At 40.8% G+C, this 19,334-nt stretch overlaps 1 protein-coding gene across 2 annotated transcripts; it reads right to left on the reverse strand.

Annotated features, from left to right (window-relative positions):
• Positions 1–1,173: 1,173 nt before the first annotated feature.
• Positions 1,174–17,346, reverse strand: PSMD5 (proteasome 26S subunit, non-ATPase 5). Of its 2 annotated transcripts, XM_079790063.1 has the most exons (10): positions 16,991–17,346; positions 14,010–14,154; positions 12,836–12,949; positions 12,289–12,417; positions 11,505–11,614; positions 9,149–9,291; positions 8,202–8,393; positions 5,067–5,176; positions 4,293–4,433; positions 1,177–2,153 (listed from the first exon to the last, which is right to left on the reverse strand). In XM_079790063.1, the coding sequence occupies exons 1-10, from the start codon at positions 17,164–17,166 to the stop codon at positions 1,896–1,898; spliced, it is 1,518 nt and encodes a 505-aa protein (XP_079646189.1). In that variant the 5' UTR covers positions 17,167–17,346; the 3' UTR covers positions 1,177–1,895. The 2 variants fall into 2 exon arrangements, with proteins under 2 accessions (XP_079646190.1, XP_079646189.1); XM_079790064.1 differs by lacking the exon at positions 14,010–14,154 and having other exon boundaries at positions 1,174–2,153; positions 16,991–17,126.
• Between the last annotated feature and the right edge of the window lie 1,988 nt (positions 17,347–19,334).

Genomic DNA, 19,334 nt, shown 5'->3' on the forward strand with positions numbered 1-19,334 from the left:
CGTGTGTTCTTTTTAAATTAACCTCCAACCTTGTTACAGAAAGCACCCCTCCTTTGTGTTTTATGTAGTTTTAATTGTACTCAGAAAGTTGCAAAGTGTTTTTAGTGCCCTGATACACTATATCATATTGAAATCTCATTTTAAAGAATTTAAGTTGGTATAGTATGACTCTTTTTCAAATAAAACCTCTCATCCAGAAAAGTTAGAACATTAAATTTAATTACAACCAAAAGTCTTGTTTCTTTACAACTAGTGAATTTAAAAAAAATCATATTCTTATAAAACTGTCGTGACTCAAGTGATAGCAGAGGTGACTAATTTTTGAGAATGCTGAGTTAAAGAAAACACAAAATAAGGAATTTAACAAACAGGAAACATTTTAGTAATCTGGGTGGCGGATTATATTCAACTTAAAGTTTTAGCTACCTAGTATATATTAACTTAAACCTCACTAGTATATAAAGACTTGGGCCTCTTTTTGTGAAACCATTTTCATTAAGTACTAATTAGAAGATGATTTATAGATGGGATGTAACAAATTCTTATTTTGTTACGTATATACTCTGTATTAGTTTCCTAGGGATGCCATAACAAAGTACCACAAATAGGGTGACATGAAACAACAGAAACTGACTCGCTTGAAGTTCTAGAGATTAGAAGTCCGAAATCAAGTTGTCAGCAGGGACATGCTCTCTCTGAAGCCTGTGGTGGAGAATCCTTCCTTGTCTCTTCTAGCTTTTGGTGGTTGCCAGCAATCCTCGGCTTACAGATGCATCACTTTAATCTCTGCCTCCATCTTCACATGGCTGTCTCCTGTGTGGCTGTGACCTCATATATTTCCTCTGTGTTGTATCTGTGTCCAAACTTACCTTTTATTCTAAGGACATCAGTCATTGGATTGGGGCCCACCCTAATGACCTCGTCTTAACTTGATTACTAGGAGTTTGTTTCCCTTTCTCTGATCAACTCAATATTGACTTGATGAATTTTAAAAACTAGAAGCAAAACCCTCAACGAGACCCACCAATAAATAAAGTCTGGAGACCTTTCTGAGTTAGCATGTTATCATTCCTCTCCCCGCCCCCCGCGCCCAAAAAAAAACGCAACAGAGTAAAATCCATTGATAAATATAAAAAAAAGCATCAAAGAATACTAGAAACATTTTTTAAAAGTTTATTTTTCAAAGGAAATATAGCAACAACAAAAAAGAAAGAGAGACCTTTTCAAAGTATTTATTCTTATTATAGAGAACATAATTTTGAGATCCCATTTGGCTTGATTTTCAGAGAATACTTTTATCCAAGACTTTGTAAATAGAACCAAAAGAGAGCAAAAGATTAAAAAAAAAAAAAAAGATGGCAAAGAGAAACAATTTGGTTCTATTTTAGTTCAAGCAGGTTTCATTTATTTATTTGTTTATTTATTCTCACCAGCGGATATGTTTATTGCTTTGAGAGAGAGGAAGGGAGAAACACTGATCGGTTGCCTCCTGTATGCAACCCAACCAGTGATCGAACCTGCAACCCAGGTATGTGCCCTGACTGGACTCAAACCCGAAACCTTTTGGTGTACAGGACGACGCGCCAACCAACTGAGCCACCTGGCTAGGGCTGAAACAAACTTAAAAAAAAGACAGTAAGTCCACAAAAGTTTTCTGGGAGAACAAAACTTCCATCTTCTTGCAAACAGTAAGACAGTCAAATGAATGTGAAAAATATGTTTCAATTATAACCAAGTTTGTGCTTGGTTTCACATTGTACTTTATGTCGAAACACAACAAATGCTGGTGATAAAATTAGATCAACACTCTATGATAATTCTGGGGGGAGAGAAGTCTCTGTTTAAATGCCTTAGGAGAAGTTTTGGTCCAAAATTGATTTAGATTCTAGAAGAAATCACTCAGCTCCTTCCACTGCTGTTGTGGAAATAGGTTTCACGAAGTATGGACCTTCACTCACATAAGTTCTGAGTCTCAAATAATTTGGGTTCCCAAAGATTTCTGCAACTGTCTTGGAATTGGCGAGTGCTTTCACCAGTTCATATTTGGCATCCTTTGAAGCTTTGTCATGCTCCATGGACCGGTCCATCACATACTCTATAAAACCTGGACTGTTAAACATAAGTTTCTGAGCCCAGGGTTGGTTTGCAATGGCCTGGAATGAAAGGCAGAGAGAACACAATTCCTTTGAGTCTTAAGAAATTAAATTTGTTAGTCGATGGCACAATCCTTAGGAAAAAAATTTGGCAACATGAACCTTAAAGATGGTAATGTTTTGCCCAAGTAAATTCCCTCCTGGGAATCTAGTTTAAGAAAATCTAAATGTTAAAAAAAGTCTTTGTATACAAAGATATTCATTATAGCCCTAGCCAGTTTTGCTCAGTGGATAGAGCATTGACCTTCGGACTGAAGGGTCCTGGGTTTGATTCAGGTCAAGGGGGCATGCAGGAGGCAGCTGATCAATCATTCTCTTTCATCATTTATATTTCTCTCTCTCCCTTCCTCTCTGAAATCAATAAAGATATATTTTTAAAAAAGATATTCATTACAGTGTGACAGTTACAATATAAATGTCTAACAGTGAGGGGGTGGGTAAATAAATCATAATATATAGCAATACAAAAATGAAATAAACATTAATAATAATATTTATTAAAAAATAGATAAATTGGTTATATGGTAAATGCTAGGACTACAAAGATACATCAGGTATGGTTCCTATTCTCAACAAACTCTGTTTAACAGGTCAATAAATAAACATTTTCAACATTCTATATCAGTGGTTGGCAAACTGCGGCTCGCGAGCCACATGCGGCTCTTTGGCCCCTTGAGTGTGGCTCTTCCACAAAATACCATGTGCGGGCACGCACATACAGTGTGATTGAAACTTTGTGGCCCATGCACAGAAGTCAGTTTTTGGCCTGGGCAAGTCTATTTTGAAGAAGTGGCGTTAGAACACTCAAGGGGCCAAAGAGCCGCATGTGGCTCGCAAGCCACGGTTTGCCGACCACTGTCCTATATAATAAAAGGCTAATATGCAAATTGACCGAACAGCGAAACGACCAGTAGCTATGACGCTATGACGTGCACTGACCAACAGGGGGCAGACGCTCAATGCAGGAGCTGCCCCCTGGTGGTCAGTGCGATCCCCTGAGTGCTGCTCAGCCAGAAGCCAGGCTCAAGGCTGGTGAGCACAGTGGAGGTGGCTGGAGCCTCTCCCACCTCTATGGCAGTCGGATATCCCCTGAGGGCTCCCAGACTGTGAGGGCGCAGGCTGGGCTGAGGGACCCTCCCCCCTCCGACTGCACGAATTTCGTGCACTGGGCCACCAGTAATGTAATAAATAGAACACAGAGGTATAATCCTTACCACAACTCTAATTATATAATAAACTATACAATTATACTTACTGTCTGGGTTCCTCAACAGACAGTGAGCTACATGAAAGGAAGGTCTTTGTATATTTTTGTTCACTATTGTATCTCTAGCACCTAGCAAAAAAACCTCACCAAAAACTCAGTCAATATTGCTGAATGTGCCCAGCTGGCATGGCTCAGTGACTGAGAGCCGACCTATGGACCAGGAGGTCATGGTTCAATTCCTGGTCAGGGCACATGCGCGGGTTGCAGGCTCAAACCCTAGTAGGGGCTGTGCCGGAGGCAGCCAACCAATGAGTCTCTCATCATTGGTGTTTCCAGCTCTTTCTCCCTCTCTTTCCCTCTCTGAAATCAATAAAAATATATTTTAAAAGTTTTTGCTGAATGAATAAATACATGCAAAATATGAGAGCCAACATTTATTAACTCAACCTTGTGGGTTTGGGCAAAGCTCACTGAAGAGATACCTGATCAGTCCTTGAAGTGTGAATAAGATGTTAACAAGAAAAGTCAGGGAAGAATGTTTAAAGCAGAGGGCACATGAAGGCCCAGAGATATGAAGCAAGCAGTTTGGTATCACTAGAGCATTAAGTGCCCGAATGGGAATGGCCAGAAATAAGGCTCATGAAGAAGACTGGTTAGGACAATAAGGGCTTACTTGACGGTAGATAAGGAATCTGGAATTAATTCTGTGAACTCATAGTACTCTGTGCTCTGCCACAACATCTAACACCATTTACTGAAACTGTATGTATACACATCTGTCTCCCTCATTAGTCTATAGTAATAGCAGAGGCCAGAAACTACTATGCACTTGTGTATCCCTGGGACATGGCAGAGTGTCTGGCTCACTGAAAGGACTCATGTGTTGAACAGACAGTCCCAGAAGGACCTGTGGAAAAGAAGGGGTTGCCTACCGTGAACACTTTTAAGGCACCACAGTGTAGTTCAGGAAAGGGTTGATTGCTGATGCCACGGAAGAGCTCCAGCGGGTCCCGATATAAAGAAGAGAACCAGGATTCTGTCATTCTCAGGAGGTCATCAGTATGCTGCTCAGGCTACAGGACAGAAAAGAAAAATCGCAAGACATCTGGAAGTCAGGAAACACAGCACTCTGTCATTAACTTGCTGTGTGATCTCTGCCAAGTCTAGAGCACTTTTCCCCAAACTCAACCCAGATTTTATCAGGTTTTTAATTTGTTTTTTAATGAGGTTGATTAAGCAATATCTAGCATCTGGTCCAGTTCCAATACTCTGATTCCACTTTAACTTTAAAAATGTCACTGGTCAGCCGAAACCGGTTTGGCTAAATGGATAGAGCGTCAGTCTGCGGACTGAAAGGTCCCAGGTTCGATTCCGGTCAAGGGCATGTACATTGGCTGCGGGCACATCCCTGGTAGGGGGTGTGCAGGAGGCAGCTGGTTGATGATTCTCTCTCATCGATGTTTCTAGCTCTCTATCCCTCTCCCTTCCTCTCTGTAAAAAAACAATAAAATATATAAAAAAAAATAAAATAAAATAAAAATGTCACTGGTCATATAATGAGGGTTATACTCTTTTACTAAGAGTAAGAAAGATGGCATTTATCTGATCAACATTTATATTAAATTAACCAGTATTATGTTAACTCATACAGATTTATTCTCCCAAGCACATCCCACTATGTTTCATTAATTTCCCACTCTACTTACTGGTAAATAAAGAAGAGATGAAACTGCATCCAAACACCTAATTCTGAGCTCTGTTGAGGCATTCTTTGCTTGATATCCTATTCTCTTCAGTAAGCGTTCAAATCGAGTTCCTTTGAGGGATAATGAGATAGTTTTTATTGTCATAAAATACAAATAACATGAAATTTACCATTTGAACTATTTTTAGGCATATAGCTCAGTGGCATTAAGTACATTCACATTGTTGTGCATCCATAACTACCATCCATCTCCAGAACTTTTTCATTATTTCAAACTAAAAGTTGTACTCATCCTACCTAATAATCCTACCTAATAATAGAGTAATATGCAAATTGACTGCACCTTTGCTACGCCTAAGCCACGCCCACCAGCCAATCAGGATCAAATATGCAAATAACCCAACCAAGATGGCTACAGCCACTGAGTGTGGGAGGGTTTCCGTGGTAACAAAAGAAGCCAAGCTTTCCGCGCCTCCTGTTGCCGGCCTAAGTTTCCACTCAAGGCTACAAAGTTTCAATTAATAGAAGGTGAATTAACTCCAACAGAAATCGCTGCTGGCCGCGGAGCGAGCAGCAGGCTTGGCTTTGCTCCAGGCTACAAAGTTTCAATTGTAGAAGGTAAATAAATTCCAGATACCAGGGCCTCCTCTTGGGTCGCCAGGGGGCGTGGCCGGCCTGCAAACTACCACAGGCCCCTCGCTCAGGCCGCCCCACACCCCAAGGGAACCCCCACCCTTCAGGGCAAACCAGTCAGCCCCCACCCATGCACCAGGCCTCTATCCTATCTAATAAGAGTAATATGCAGATTGACCATCACTGCAACACACAATATAGCTGCCCCCATGTGGTCAAAGATCCTGCCCCCATGTGGACACAAGATGGTCACCACAAGATGGCCAGAAGGGGAGGGCAGTTGGGAGGCACCAGGCCTGCAAGGGAGGGCAGTTGGAGGCGATCAACCCTAGAGGGGAGGGCAGTTAGGGGTGACCAGGCCAGCAGAGGAGGGAAGTTGGGGGCAAACAGGCTGGCTGGGGAGCAGTTAGGCATCAATCAGGCTGGCAGCGGAGTGGTTAGGGGGTGATCAGGCTGGCAGGCAGAAGTGGTTAGGGGCAATCAGGAAGGCAGGCAGGTGATCAGTTGGGAGCCAGCAGTCCTGGATTGTGAGAGGGCAGTCGGACATCCCTCGAGGGGTCCCAGATTGGAGAGGGTGCAGGCTGGGCTGAGGGACACGACCCCCTCCATGCACGAATTTCGTGCACCGGCCCTCTAGTTAAATAATAACTCCCTATTCCCTAATGTCCCCACTCCCTGGTGACCACAATTCTACTTCCTGTCTCTGTGTATTTGACAATTTTAGGTACTGTATAAGTGCAATTATACAGTATTTATCCTTTTGTGTCTGGCTTATTTCACTCAGCATATCTTCAAGGTTTTTTCTTTGTAGCATGTATGAGAATTTCATTCATTCATAAGGCTGATTAATATTCCATTGTATGTATATACCACACTTTATCCTTTTATCCATCAATGAACATGAGTAATTTCTACCCTTTTTGGCTATTGTGAATAATAGCTATTAATGTACACAGGTGTACAAATATCTATTTGAGTCTGTTTTCAATTATTTTCAGTATATACACAGAGGTGGAATTGCTGGATCATATGGTAATTCTATGTTTAATTTTTTGAGGAACCACTACAGTTTTCCCCAATGGCCACACCATTTACATTCCCACCACATATATACAAGGGTAAAATACAAATAACATAACATTTTCACATCCTTGTCAACACTTCCAATATAAAAATAAACATGTAGCCAGAGACCAAGTGAGAAGCCTACAACACACATTCATATGCAATACAGCATATATAAGTCAAAGTGTGGAGGATTAGGAATCAAAAGATCTGGATTTGAGTAGCAGCTGCCCCACAGTCTGTATGATCTTAGAAAATTTTCTTAACTTCTCTGCGTTTCAACTACCTTATCTATAAAATGAGAATGACAACAGTATGTTCTTTGAAGGATTGTAAAAGGGTTCTATGTCATAGGAAAATGCACTTAGAAAAGTACGTATAACAAGGATACTAATTGTGATAAACAACGGTATACTATTTTAAACATACACTTCATACAAGGGTTTTAAGAGTGCCACCAAATTAATTTTTTTGTGCCAAATTCAGTGCTTTCAAGATACGTATGGATGTTCGATAAAGTGCCACATTTTAAAAAATGGGTTTACTGATTTGAGAGAGAGAGAGGAAAGGAGGGAAAGAGAGAGAAACATTGATCTGAGAGAGAAACATCCACTGGCTGCCTACTGGGGATCAAGCCAGAAACCCAGGCATGTTCCCGACCAGGAATAGAGCAAGTGACCTTTTGGTGCACGGGACAACACTCTTCCAACTGAGCTACACTGGCCAGGGCAAAAGTATCACTCTTAACATCCTGTAATTTTTTTCCCCAGTCCTTGATATTACACGTATAAAAATGTGTCTTTTCATTAAATATTCATAACAACCCTGAGAAGTAGTTGTTATACCCTTTTTTAAAAATTAGGAAAATGAAATACTTTCAACAATAAAGATTTGGAAGAAAAACAACACAAGGAAAATGAGGCCTAAAGTAGTGAAGTAAATACAATTAAAAAAGCTAAGTCAGTGAAAGCACCCAGTTCTTTCTGACTCCAGCCCATCATCTTTTTACCATGAATACTATTTAAGGAAGATGTAGCGGGAAAGAGTGCTTGTTTCAGCTGAGTTCCAAAAAAATATTCAGTAATAATTATGAGACTTTTTAGGAATGAGTCCAAGGTCGTGGTAAAAGATTGCCCTATATAAAAATAGTTTTAACAATGCAATTAATGTACCAGCCAACAAACTTACATATTGAAGCCTTGTCAACAATTAAAGATATCCCTGGCCTGGCTGGTGTAGATCAGTTAGTTGAGCATCATCCCCTGTACTGAGAGGTCACCAGTTTGATTCCTGGTCAGGGCACATGCCCGGACATGCAAGAGGCAGCCAATCAATGTTTCTCTCTCCCTCCCTTCTTCTCTCTCTAAAATAAATAAAGACATATTAAAACTTTAAAATTAAGATATCCTTAAAGAAAGCCAAAACAAGTCATACCAACCTGTCTTCTGTAAAACCTGTTTTCCTTCAATATTGGATCCCAGGATTCCAATTGTGTCCACTGCTACACCAATCATGGTGGGGTCCTGACTTTCTGTCATTTCAAAGACTTTTTCTACAAAAACTGGAAAACGCTCGCAGATCTGTTGAGGACTATCCATGATGGCCAAGTTCCCAAAAAACTTCACAAATCCTAGAGATATTTACAAAAATATATTTTAATAGGGGAAGAAGACAGCATAAACTGCAGGTCCTATGTTTTCACAGGGACAGTAATAAACTACAGGCCAGAAAAAGAAAGGCTATATAGTACTATGTTGTCTTGAAATCAGGCAGACCATGAGGAAATACTGAAGGACCTAAAAAGAGTGGTCTCCAGGGTGTTAATGGAGCTGGATTCAAAAAGCATTGTCACAAGCAAGAGGGAGAACAAAGAACAAGGATCAGTGGATACAAATCACAGGAAGCTAAGTTTGGAGTTATTATTAGGAAGAAATTTTAAAGCAGATTTTCTTCAATGAAGTAATCTAGGATACCTAATGGAGTAAATCTCCAATTTCTGGAAATGCTCAAGAAGAACTAATCAATCATGTCATTGAACAGAATAGCTGGAATAGTTCCTATATTAGCTAAAGATTACAACTCAAAGGTTTGATGAATCTGTGAATATACTGTAAATATCACTACTAGTATTTTAATTTATGTTTCTTTTGGCTGAGCTGCACAGGAAACAATCCTAATGATCTAAACAGCAGTATTTCCAGAAAATCAGAATCAATAGTGCATGGCTCCCAGAGCAATAGATTCTACCTCATTAAGAGGCTGTGAGTTGGGTATCATCTCAAGGGAATAAAAGCTCTGAAGATGATGATCCCTGGTCTGCCCTGACAGCGATAACTCAGAAACAAAACATGCACCAGCATTTCTACAGGCATCAATATTTCTCACCTGGTAAATAGAAGCTAGAGAAAGGGTCTGAATCTGCCCCAATAATCATATTAGATATCTGATCAATCACTCCTTCTTGAGCAAGGTACTGTCGTCCATGATGAGTATATGCCATTGAAGTCACCATTTCTATACAGGTGGCTCTGAAATGCCAAGATTTTGCACATGATTAGCATCGTTTAGGAATTGTTTTCATGTAGGTTATCTTATTTAATTCTTCCCACGAAATCTGAAAGGTCAATAATCCTGGCTCTACTTTTCACAGGATGAGAAAATTGCAGTGACTTGTCCAGAATCACATCTTTATTAAAAGGTATAGTTTAGACTTAAATCTTGACTTTCTGACTTAAGGTGCGCTTATTATTTCTACTATAATAAAGCTACTTCCTAAGAGATTTTTTAAAAAAACTTTTGTTTTATCTTGATATGTCAAACATATACAAAAGTAAAGAGAACAGAACAGTAAGCCCCCAGGTAACCATAATCCTGATTATATAGTTACCAAGATTTTGCTTTACTTATTTCATCTATTTTTTCTCTCTATTTTTTTTGCTGAATTATTTTAAGACAAGTTCTAGTCATTTTGCCATTTACCCCTGCATACTTTAGTATACATCTCTAAAACACATGTTTTCTCACACAATTATAATGCCTTTACCACATATTTAAAAATTAACAGTAATTCTTTGGTATCACTTAATACCCAAACATTATCAAATTTCCCCAGTTAACTAAAAAAACTATTTGTAAGTTTTTTTCCCTATGTCACAAAATCTGATACAGAAATAAAAAATTAACAAAATTAATTTCCTTATTAAAAATGCTTTGAAAGCCGAAACCGGTTTGGCTCAGTAGATAGAGCGTCGGTCTGCGGACTGAAAGGTCCCAGGTTCGATTCCGGTCAAGGGCATGTACACTGGTTGTGGGCACATCCCCGGTGGGGGGTGTGCAGGAGGCAGCTGGTCGATGTTTCTCTCTCATCGATGTTTCTAGCTCTCTATCCCTCTTCCTTCCTCTCTGTGGAAAATCAATAAAATATATTCAAAGAAAAAATGCTTTGAAAAAGTGTAATTGGTGACTGATTTTTGCATATGAGTTTAACAATTTTAGTCACATTTAAAGAACACAGGACAACCAGAAAATCACTTAAGGAAAACAAACTTCTGTATACACAAAGAGAACTATAGTGCTATTATAACAGCAAAATATTTGAAGCACACCAAGTGTTCAACAGTGAAAATATATTGGTATATTGAAGAATATAAACAAGGAAAAATTTGACAAGGGGGTTTGGAGAGTAGAGTACTGGGAGTGAAAAGATTGGAATTAAAATTTCTTTGAGGACCTATGTCAGCCACTGTCTTGGTCTCTATGATAAATGCACTTAATCCTCATATTACCTTTATAGATTTGTCATTGTTCCATTTAGATGAGGAAACTTGAGGTGCAAAATGGTTACAATAATTTGTACAAGGTCAATCAGCTATTAAGCAGAGATGCATGTAAGCCCAAGTCTTACTCTGTTTAAAAGTCCATGTTTTCCTATCATGCCATAGTGCTATTTATTTAACAACACCAAAAAATGTGTATGGTAGCACATTAAGTAATGCAAAATGGCAGTTATAATGTGATTACAAATTTTTAAAAGCAGGCAGGAAGCCCACCTAATGTGACTTAGTGGTGGAGCGTTGACCTATGAACCAGGAGGTCACAGTTCGATTCCTGGTCAGAGCACATTCTTAGGTTATGGGCCCAATTTCTCCAGTGTGGGGCATGCAGGAGGCAGCCAATTCTCTCTCATCATTAATGTTTCTCTCTCTCTCCCTCTCTGAAATCAATTTTAAAAAATATGTTTTTGTTTGTTTGTTTGTTTGTTTTTTTAAAAGCAGGCATGTATGCCTAAGGACAGGGAACACAGTCATTCAAAAGTAGCTGTATTACCCTAGCTGGTTTGGCTCAGTAGATAGAGCGTCAGCCTGCAAGGTCCCGGGTTCGATTCCAGTCAAAGGCACATGCCGGAGTTGCGGGATCAATCCCTAGTAGGGGGCTTGCAGGAAGCAACCGATCCATACTTCTCTCTCATCACTGATGTTTCCATCTCTTTCCCTCTCTGAAATCAATAAAAAAATATTTTTTTAAAAAAGTAGCTGTATTCTCATATGAGGCTACATACTAAGTTCCAGTATGTTGTCACAATATCACTTGAGCAATTTTCTAAAGGCCCTTTCTTCAGAATATACTTTGTCATGAGACTGCAACCTAGGCACAAGCTCCACTAGGGGAGATAAGTCCCAAGTTGTTTTCTGGCCCTCCAAAGGAGGACATTTTGCTCTAAGAACTCTCTCAGCCAACATACCTGACCAGCACATCCTCTCCAGTCAGCTCTCTGAGGAGCTGGGTTACCAACCCACTGGAGGAACAGTAGTTTAGAGATTCTGGTGACACAGAAGAGATCTCCACAATTAGCTGAAAGAAGAGAAAAACAGAAAGGTCAAAACCACCCCAAATTTGTTAAATCTCATTTTATGATAAATGCAGAATTAGGCACTTTATAAGAAATTTTTAAAAAATCTATTACATGTATTTATCTCCACAAGTAGGAAAATTTCACTAACAAATAAGAAATTACTTTGGGCCCCGGCCAGTTGGCCCAGTTGTTTGGAGCGTCATTTCATACACCAAAAAGTTACAGGTTTGATTCCTTCTCAGGGCACACACCTAGGTTGCCGGTTCAATTTCCAGTTGGGGCACGTATGGGAGGCAACGGGTAACACTCCATTATATCTGGGTGTATCTGCACTTTTTACAAAAGAAATTATCATCAAGGTACAAAAGCCTGAATCAGCAACAATAAAAAGAATGCAAAAACCATTCATTCATTCTTGCGTGCATTCTGTCAGTCATTCACTTACTCATTTATCAAGTATGTTCTAAGGGCTTACTAGAGGATTTCAAGCAGAGAAATGACAGAACCAGATTTTATTTTTTGTTTTTAAATCCTCACCTGGGAATATGTTTATTAATTTATTAAGAAGACTATATACTCAATAAATGCATATTAAATGACCCATCTTGCCTTCCAAGGTAACCCTTCCTGAATTCTGAATCGTAGGCATCAGAAAGTGAGATTTTCAACTTACCTCATAGACCCTATATCGAACAATGTCATTTGTTTTCATTACAGTTTTCAAATCATCCAGCAGATTGCTTTCAAATAAAGCCTCCAGTCCAGCTTGGGTCAGTGATATTCTTGACAGGGATTTAATGGCCTTATAAGGAAAGAAAATATATCTTAATTCATAAAAATACAAAATAGTAATATCTACTGCATAAGACTGATGTGAAAATTAGTGTATGGAATGTACCCTGTCCCATGAGCATGCCCTATGTTTTAGCTATTACTATTTATAATTGGAAAAGATACATAGCATTCTCAACAGAAAATAATTATGTAAGTTTTGCTTCTTAGGTAGTAACCCAATATAAACCCTATGACAGAAAACTTAGATATGTGTACTATAGAAAATAGAAGGCGTTTACTAGTACTTATTTGACACCGTCTATATGAAGCTGCAATTACACAATCATCCCTTCTAAACGTCCACCTCTCAATCCAGAAAGCCTTTCTTTGTCGTTTAAGACACAAATACCTCTGCATGTTTAAGTGGATTGTTGCAGCTGACTCACCGCTTTAGCTACCGATAGATTCTCTCCACCAATACAATAAATGATTTGTTTTAGTAATTCAGGATTATTTAGAACCTCAGTAACAGCATCAGAATTTTCAACAATTCTTCCAACCTGAAAGAAAAAAACAATCAGAAATACTCTTCCAAGGTAGGGCAACAAGTGAACCGATGACGGTCAAATTACCTTAGTGTGCAGTTATTTTAAGAGTTACTGATTACAACTATAAGACAAGTCATTAAAAATTCCAAATAATCCAAATTCATTAAAGCCAAGCACACAATGGCATAGTCATATCTATGAAAGAAAAATAAAAAAATAAAATGGGTAAAGAGTTGAGACACCTCAGTGAGTGAAAACAATAAAAATTCTAGTTCTATTCATTTTTAGCTAAACTGAAACCCTAGGCCAGTGGTTGGCAAACTCATTAGTCAACAGAACGGCAAACCGCGGCTCGAGAGCTGCAGTTTGCCGACCACTGCTTAAATAACTTCTCTGAGCCTAATTTCTTACCTGTAAAGTGGGAATACAATACTTAAGTACAGGATAGTAATGAAGATTAAATGAGACTAAGTAGGTAAAGCACATACTACAGTGTCGGCACATAAATGATAAATTGATACTTTCCCCAATTTGTTGAATAAACACTTTAGAGGAGAAAAGGAAAAACAGTAATTGAATACTTACTGGATAAACTAACTGCTCAGATCCTAACATTCTCAGCAGCAGTTCTTCACCCAAATAGTAGCATGTTTTGATTACCAGATTGATAAGAACTGTTTTAATTTGTTGGTTTAGTAACCTTTACAACAGAACTTTGTTCATGCCAGTATAATAACATGACTTAACATGGCAATCTTTTTCTCTAGACTAGGGGCTCCTCTAAGAAAAGAAGTAAGTTTTATTTACCTTGGTAGCTCTAACAGCATATGGTACAGTGCCTGGCATGTAAAAGTAACTCAGTATTTGATGAATGAATACTGCCGATGGTACTTAGAACTTCTTACTTTAACTTGTATCCCCCTGGTCATAGTTATGTACACTCAAATAGACTAGACACTCCCTAGGGACAGCGAGAGATCATGTTTCCTTCATTTCCCTGCACAGAACCTCGCCCAGAGCAGGTGGTCACTAAGGGTTGGTTCCCTTATTATGTGCTAGCAAGATTTCATACCTGGGATAGAGTGAGGATTTTTACGGAATCATTGGGGTGAGTCAGTCCCCTCTGCAGGTCAACCCTGAAGTTCCGAGCCACGTGAACTGGCTCCAGAGCCTGGAGCAATCTCTCCAGAATGGATACACACAAAGTGATCTGTTCCCTAAAGGAGATACCATAGACCTCATTAGTTCATGTCCTTTCAGGTAGAAAGGAATCTAATAATATCTGACACCTGGCTCAATGAGGATCTCCACATACACTTCTCTTCAAAACATCAGCTTCTACTTTAACATTAAATGTTTATTAAACATTTACCAAGTACCTATTATGTGCCATGCCTGTGCTGGGGCTGCAAAGAATGATAAAATATATTCTATAACCACAAGGAGCTCAGTCTAATGGGAGATACAGAAAAATAGGCAACTATAATCCCGGTAGATAAACGCTAGCTTAAAGCTGGAAGCTGTGGGAACTCAGTAAAGAACAAAGGGTACAGGGTATACCTGAGCAAATTTTTAAGTTATCCAAGAGAAGAAAGGTAAAGGGCATAGTAGCACATGAAAAGGCACAGAGTGATATGCATTCAAGGAACCACAAGTAACTTGGTATGACTGGGATCAGAAAGGGAGAGAAGTGGGAAGAAGGTAAGAGGAAGAAGATGAATGTCAAGAAATAAAATTTAAAAAAATGCACAGCAATCAGATTTTGATTGGTCTTTTCTGTCCTGCTATGGAATTTCACCTTTTCCCAGACGGCAATGGCAAGTCAAGATGTGGTTTTAAAGCAGAATTAACATGATGAGATTGGACTTCTAGAAATCACTCTGTCAGTGTTAGAGAAAGAATTTTCAGTTATAAGTTTATGGTGAGGTGATGAAAGAGTGCAAGAGGTTCAAGAACTATTAAAGAAGTAAATTAATCAGAACTTAATGACTACCAGATGTACATTCAGAAGGTATTTCAAGAACAACTTCTTTGTCTCTTAATAGGCAGTAAAAGCAACTGAGCACTCATACATTGCTAATAGGAAGCACACTATTAAATTGGTATGATCTTGCTAAAAGGCAATTAAGCAATAAACAGCAAAAGCCTTAAAAATGAACATATCCCCAAGATCATTGAAAACATGCTCACACAAAAATTTGTATACGAATATTCATAGCAGTGGAAACAACCCAAATGCCCATCAATTAAATGCATAAATGTGTTATATCCACACAAAGGAATATTCCTCACAAAAAGGAATGAAGCTCAGTGGATAGAGCGTCGGCCTGCGGACTCAAGGGTCCCAGGTTCGATTCCGGTCAAGGGCATGTACCTTGGTTGCGGGCACATCCCCAGTAGGGGGTGTGCAAGAGGCAGCTGATCGATGTTTCTCTCTCATCAATGTTTCTAACTCTCTATCCCTCTCTCTTCCTCTCTGTAAAAAATCAATAAAATATATTAAAAAAAAAAAAAGGAATGAAGTACTGATGCATGCTACAACATGAACCTTGAAAATATGTTAAGTGAAAGAAGCCAGACACAAAGGCTTCCTTTTGACAATGATTCCATTTACAGGAAATGTCCAGAATAGACAAATTCAGAGACAGAAAGCAGATCACTGGCTGCCAGAACCTGGGGAGTGGATGAAAGGGGGCAGAGACCGCTAATGGGTTTCTTTTCCTTTAAAAAAAAAAAAATTGCGGTCCTCACTAGGTAGCTCAGTTGGTTAGAGTGCAGTCCCCATATACTGAGGTTGCAGGTTTGATATCCAGTTAGGTCACATACAAGAATCAAGTAATGAATGCATATATAAGTGGAACAACAAATCAATGCTTCCCTCTCCAAAAACCAATCAATAAAAAAATTGCAATTGTACATACCATAAAATTTACAATTTCTACCACCTTTTTAACTGATTTCAGAGAGTGGGAGAGAAAGAGAGAGACAGAAATATCAATGATGAGAATCATTGATGGAATGCCTCTTGCACGCCTCCTACTGGGCGTGTACCCTGACAGAGAATCAAACTGTGACCTGGTTCATCGAGTCAATGGTGTGACCAGGCCCATTGTAATCATTTTTTTTTCTTTTTAAAAATTTATCTTTATTATTTAAAGTATTACAGATGTCCCCTTTGTTTCCCATTGACCCTCTCCACCCCACTCCTAGGCCTTCACCACACTACTGTCTGTGTCCATGGGCTATGCATGTATGCATATCATTTAATTCCCCGATTAATCTCCCCCCACCACCACCTATCCTCTGAAATTCCTGTTTCCTGCTTCTATGTTTTAAGCATTTTATAAGTACAGTGCTGTGGCATTAAGTACATTCACATTGTGCAGTCATCACCAGGATCAAACTCCAGAACTTTTTCATCTCCCATTGAAACTGAAACTCTGCGTCCATTAAACACGAACGCCCCATTTTCCCTTTCCCTCAGCCCCTGGCGACCATCGTTCTACTTTCTCTATGCATCTGACTACTCTAGGTACCTCATATAAGTGGGATCATACAATATTTTCAAGTAGAAAAATTTTGGATCACAAATATTTTTAACTCTTCTAAGTGAAATAGAAAGTATACCTGCATGTTAAATTACTGGACCAAATGGTATATGAATCTAAAATGTTGATGGATTTAGCAAAATCGCCAGGATAGGTCTCCCTCTGGGGAGGAAAAAAAAGTCAAGCACTTGTGCACTAGAGTGTAGAGTCCTCCCTGCAGGTGGGCCACCTTGCTTCCCCGCCCTCAATTCCTACTTTCAAGGGGGATGAAGGCAGTGAGGCCTGGAGATGGTCAGGGTGCACAGCTCAGAGGCTGGACTTGCACCCCATTTCTTGCCTCTCAGCCTAGGGTCCTTCCCTCTCTGAAATTTCAGTTCTTAAACCTTGATTTGCGACTGGGTAAAGCCCTCCCTCCATCCCACCCGCTCCCGTCTCCACACTTGGCGGAGTCTCCCTCTCCGCCTCCTCCCACCCCCACGCCGCTCACGCTGCGGGGTCCTCTCACCGATGGTTCTCGTTGAGCAGGGAGAAAAGTGGACTAAGGCGCAGTTCCGCCGCGTGCTCGCGGAGCTCGCTGAGCGGCACCGCCTGCAGCACCGACTGAAGCGCGCGTAGCTCCTCCAGCGGCGCTTCCAGCCGCGACACATCCCGCAGCAGCGCCAGCGCCTGGGCCGCCATCATGCCTCCTCCGGCAGGAAGGCGCTTGCTCGGCCGCTTTCCCGGCTCCCGGCTCCCGGCTCCAGGCTCCCGACTCCCGGCGGGCTTCTCCGAGTCTCGCGAGATCTGACGGACGTAACCTCCCTTCGCTGAATATTGGCTGTGACTGCGAACCGTCGGGCCTCAGCAGTAGCAAGGCGGAGCTGGCGGGCCGCGCACGGTCCCGGTATTGCCAAGCCTCGCGAGATGTGGGTCCGTTAGAGCCAAACCAATGATTGATTGTGGTTGCGGGGTCGCAGAGCGGCGTCCTCTCCGGCGCTGCTCCATTGGCCGTGCAGTCGTACGTTTCCCGGCGGCTTGCGTATTTCCCACGGAGCGCGAAGGCTCCACAAATGCCTGGCAAGCGGAGTAGTGAGCGTGAGGACCAACGGAAGGTTAAGCGATCTCGCGAGCCGCCTCCCGGCTCCCAAATCACGCTCTCGGCTACGGCCAGGGCGGGCGTGGTAGTGGTCCCTGCGACCTGGGCGGAGCGGAGGCGATGGGCATCCTCATCCCCGGTTAGACATGTATCGAGGAGGCGGAGAGCCGTGCCTCTGGAAGACACGATGAAAGATCTCTAGAAGTTGAATGAAGGCGTAACGCCGACGTGGGGCGCTTCTTTGGGCGTCAATGAGTCAACGATGCTCACTACTGAGAAAAACAAGAAGGCCATCATGGAGTGTGGAGTGTTTTGCCACTCTTCTCTACTGCACTCCCCAGGATGTAAACATCAAGAAGATGGAGACAGAGTTAACCTTTTGGGTCAAAGACGGGATCAGATGGTAGGGGGTGGGAACCGGAGAGGGGGCGGTTGGGGGGAGGGAAAGAGAGAGAGACAGTTCTGAAGCTGAAGGCCATCTGTAGCCATCCCAAATGCATTACACGTGTCTGGTGGAAACCACTAGGAAGGGCAACCCAGATAAATTTCATGGGGGAAAGGGATGACTTGGGGAATCTTTACAGTTTGCGAAATCAAATGTCCAGTGGGCACCTACGTACTCCAGGCAACTCCAGAAATTGACTAGAGCCGGAACCGATGTGCCTCACCGGGTCTTCCATGCCCAGGGCAGGAGCTTGTTTGGAAGTTGCACTCTTAGTGTACTTTTAGGGGAAATGCAATCTAGACGTCTTAGAGGAAGCGAAGAACAGAATTTTCCTCATTTTGTTGTGCCAGTGCTGCAAGTGACAAAAAGATAAAAACTGCTGCTTTATAAAGACCCTAATCCCACTTGTCTTTTGGAAAAAGATGAAAAAACAACAAAACTCTTCCTGTTTCCTGACAGTCACCGGACTATCAGTAACTGCTGCCTGCTTTTTGGATTGGTTTCATAATTGTTTTATCCATCAAGCCCAGAATTATTTAACAGAAAAAAACCTTGAATTCAGAGTGTTGCTAATTTTGGGCAGAGGTCCCAATCACCCAGGCTTATTATGTTTTGCTTATCCTAGTATGATACTGTGTGTCTCCCTCTGGGTGGCACTGGCTATCATCAGCCCTTGGGTCAGGGAATAATTGAAGCATTCAGGAGGTATTACACCAAGCATGTGTTTGACCACTTTGCTGACTGTATTGAAAAAAACCCCACCTTGCCTTAATTTGAAGGAAACATGGCAACAAGCACAATATTGCTGATACTTTGGTGGTGATAAAAGAGGCAATGGATGATTTAAAACCAGCTGCTCTTACTAAAGCCTGGTGGAAGCTTTGGGATGATGTTGTGAATGATTATGCATGTTTCCTTAGAAGAATTGGGGGGGGGGGGGAAATCAGAGTCCGCAAAAATGGATGCAAATGAAATTAATAAGCTACTCTAGTTTCAAGTTTTGGTGATAAGAGTATAGATAAGGAAGAAGTTCAGTCTCCAGAATTAGAGGTAAAGATGAACCTAAGGAAATTGTACTGTCTTACACTCTGCCTAAGTCTTCATTGATACTGCAATTAATATGGATCCTTTCCTGGATTGAAATAGGCTTTTAAAAAAGGTTTTGATAAATTGTTGTATACCTATAAAAAGGCGCAAGAGCACCTTCAAAATAAAGGAGTTGAAGAAAAGGAAGACACATAGAGGAAGTGTGGATGAAGAAGGTGGATACAGAATGAGTCTGTAGGGGAGTCTGAATTTTAATCTGAGCCTGGGTCTAAAGCCTATTAG

This window comes from Cnephaeus nilssonii (assembly GCF_951640355.1).
Source record: "Cnephaeus nilssonii genome assembly, chromosome: 14".
NCBI lineage: Eukaryota > Metazoa > Chordata > Mammalia > Chiroptera > Vespertilionidae > Cnephaeus > Cnephaeus nilssonii.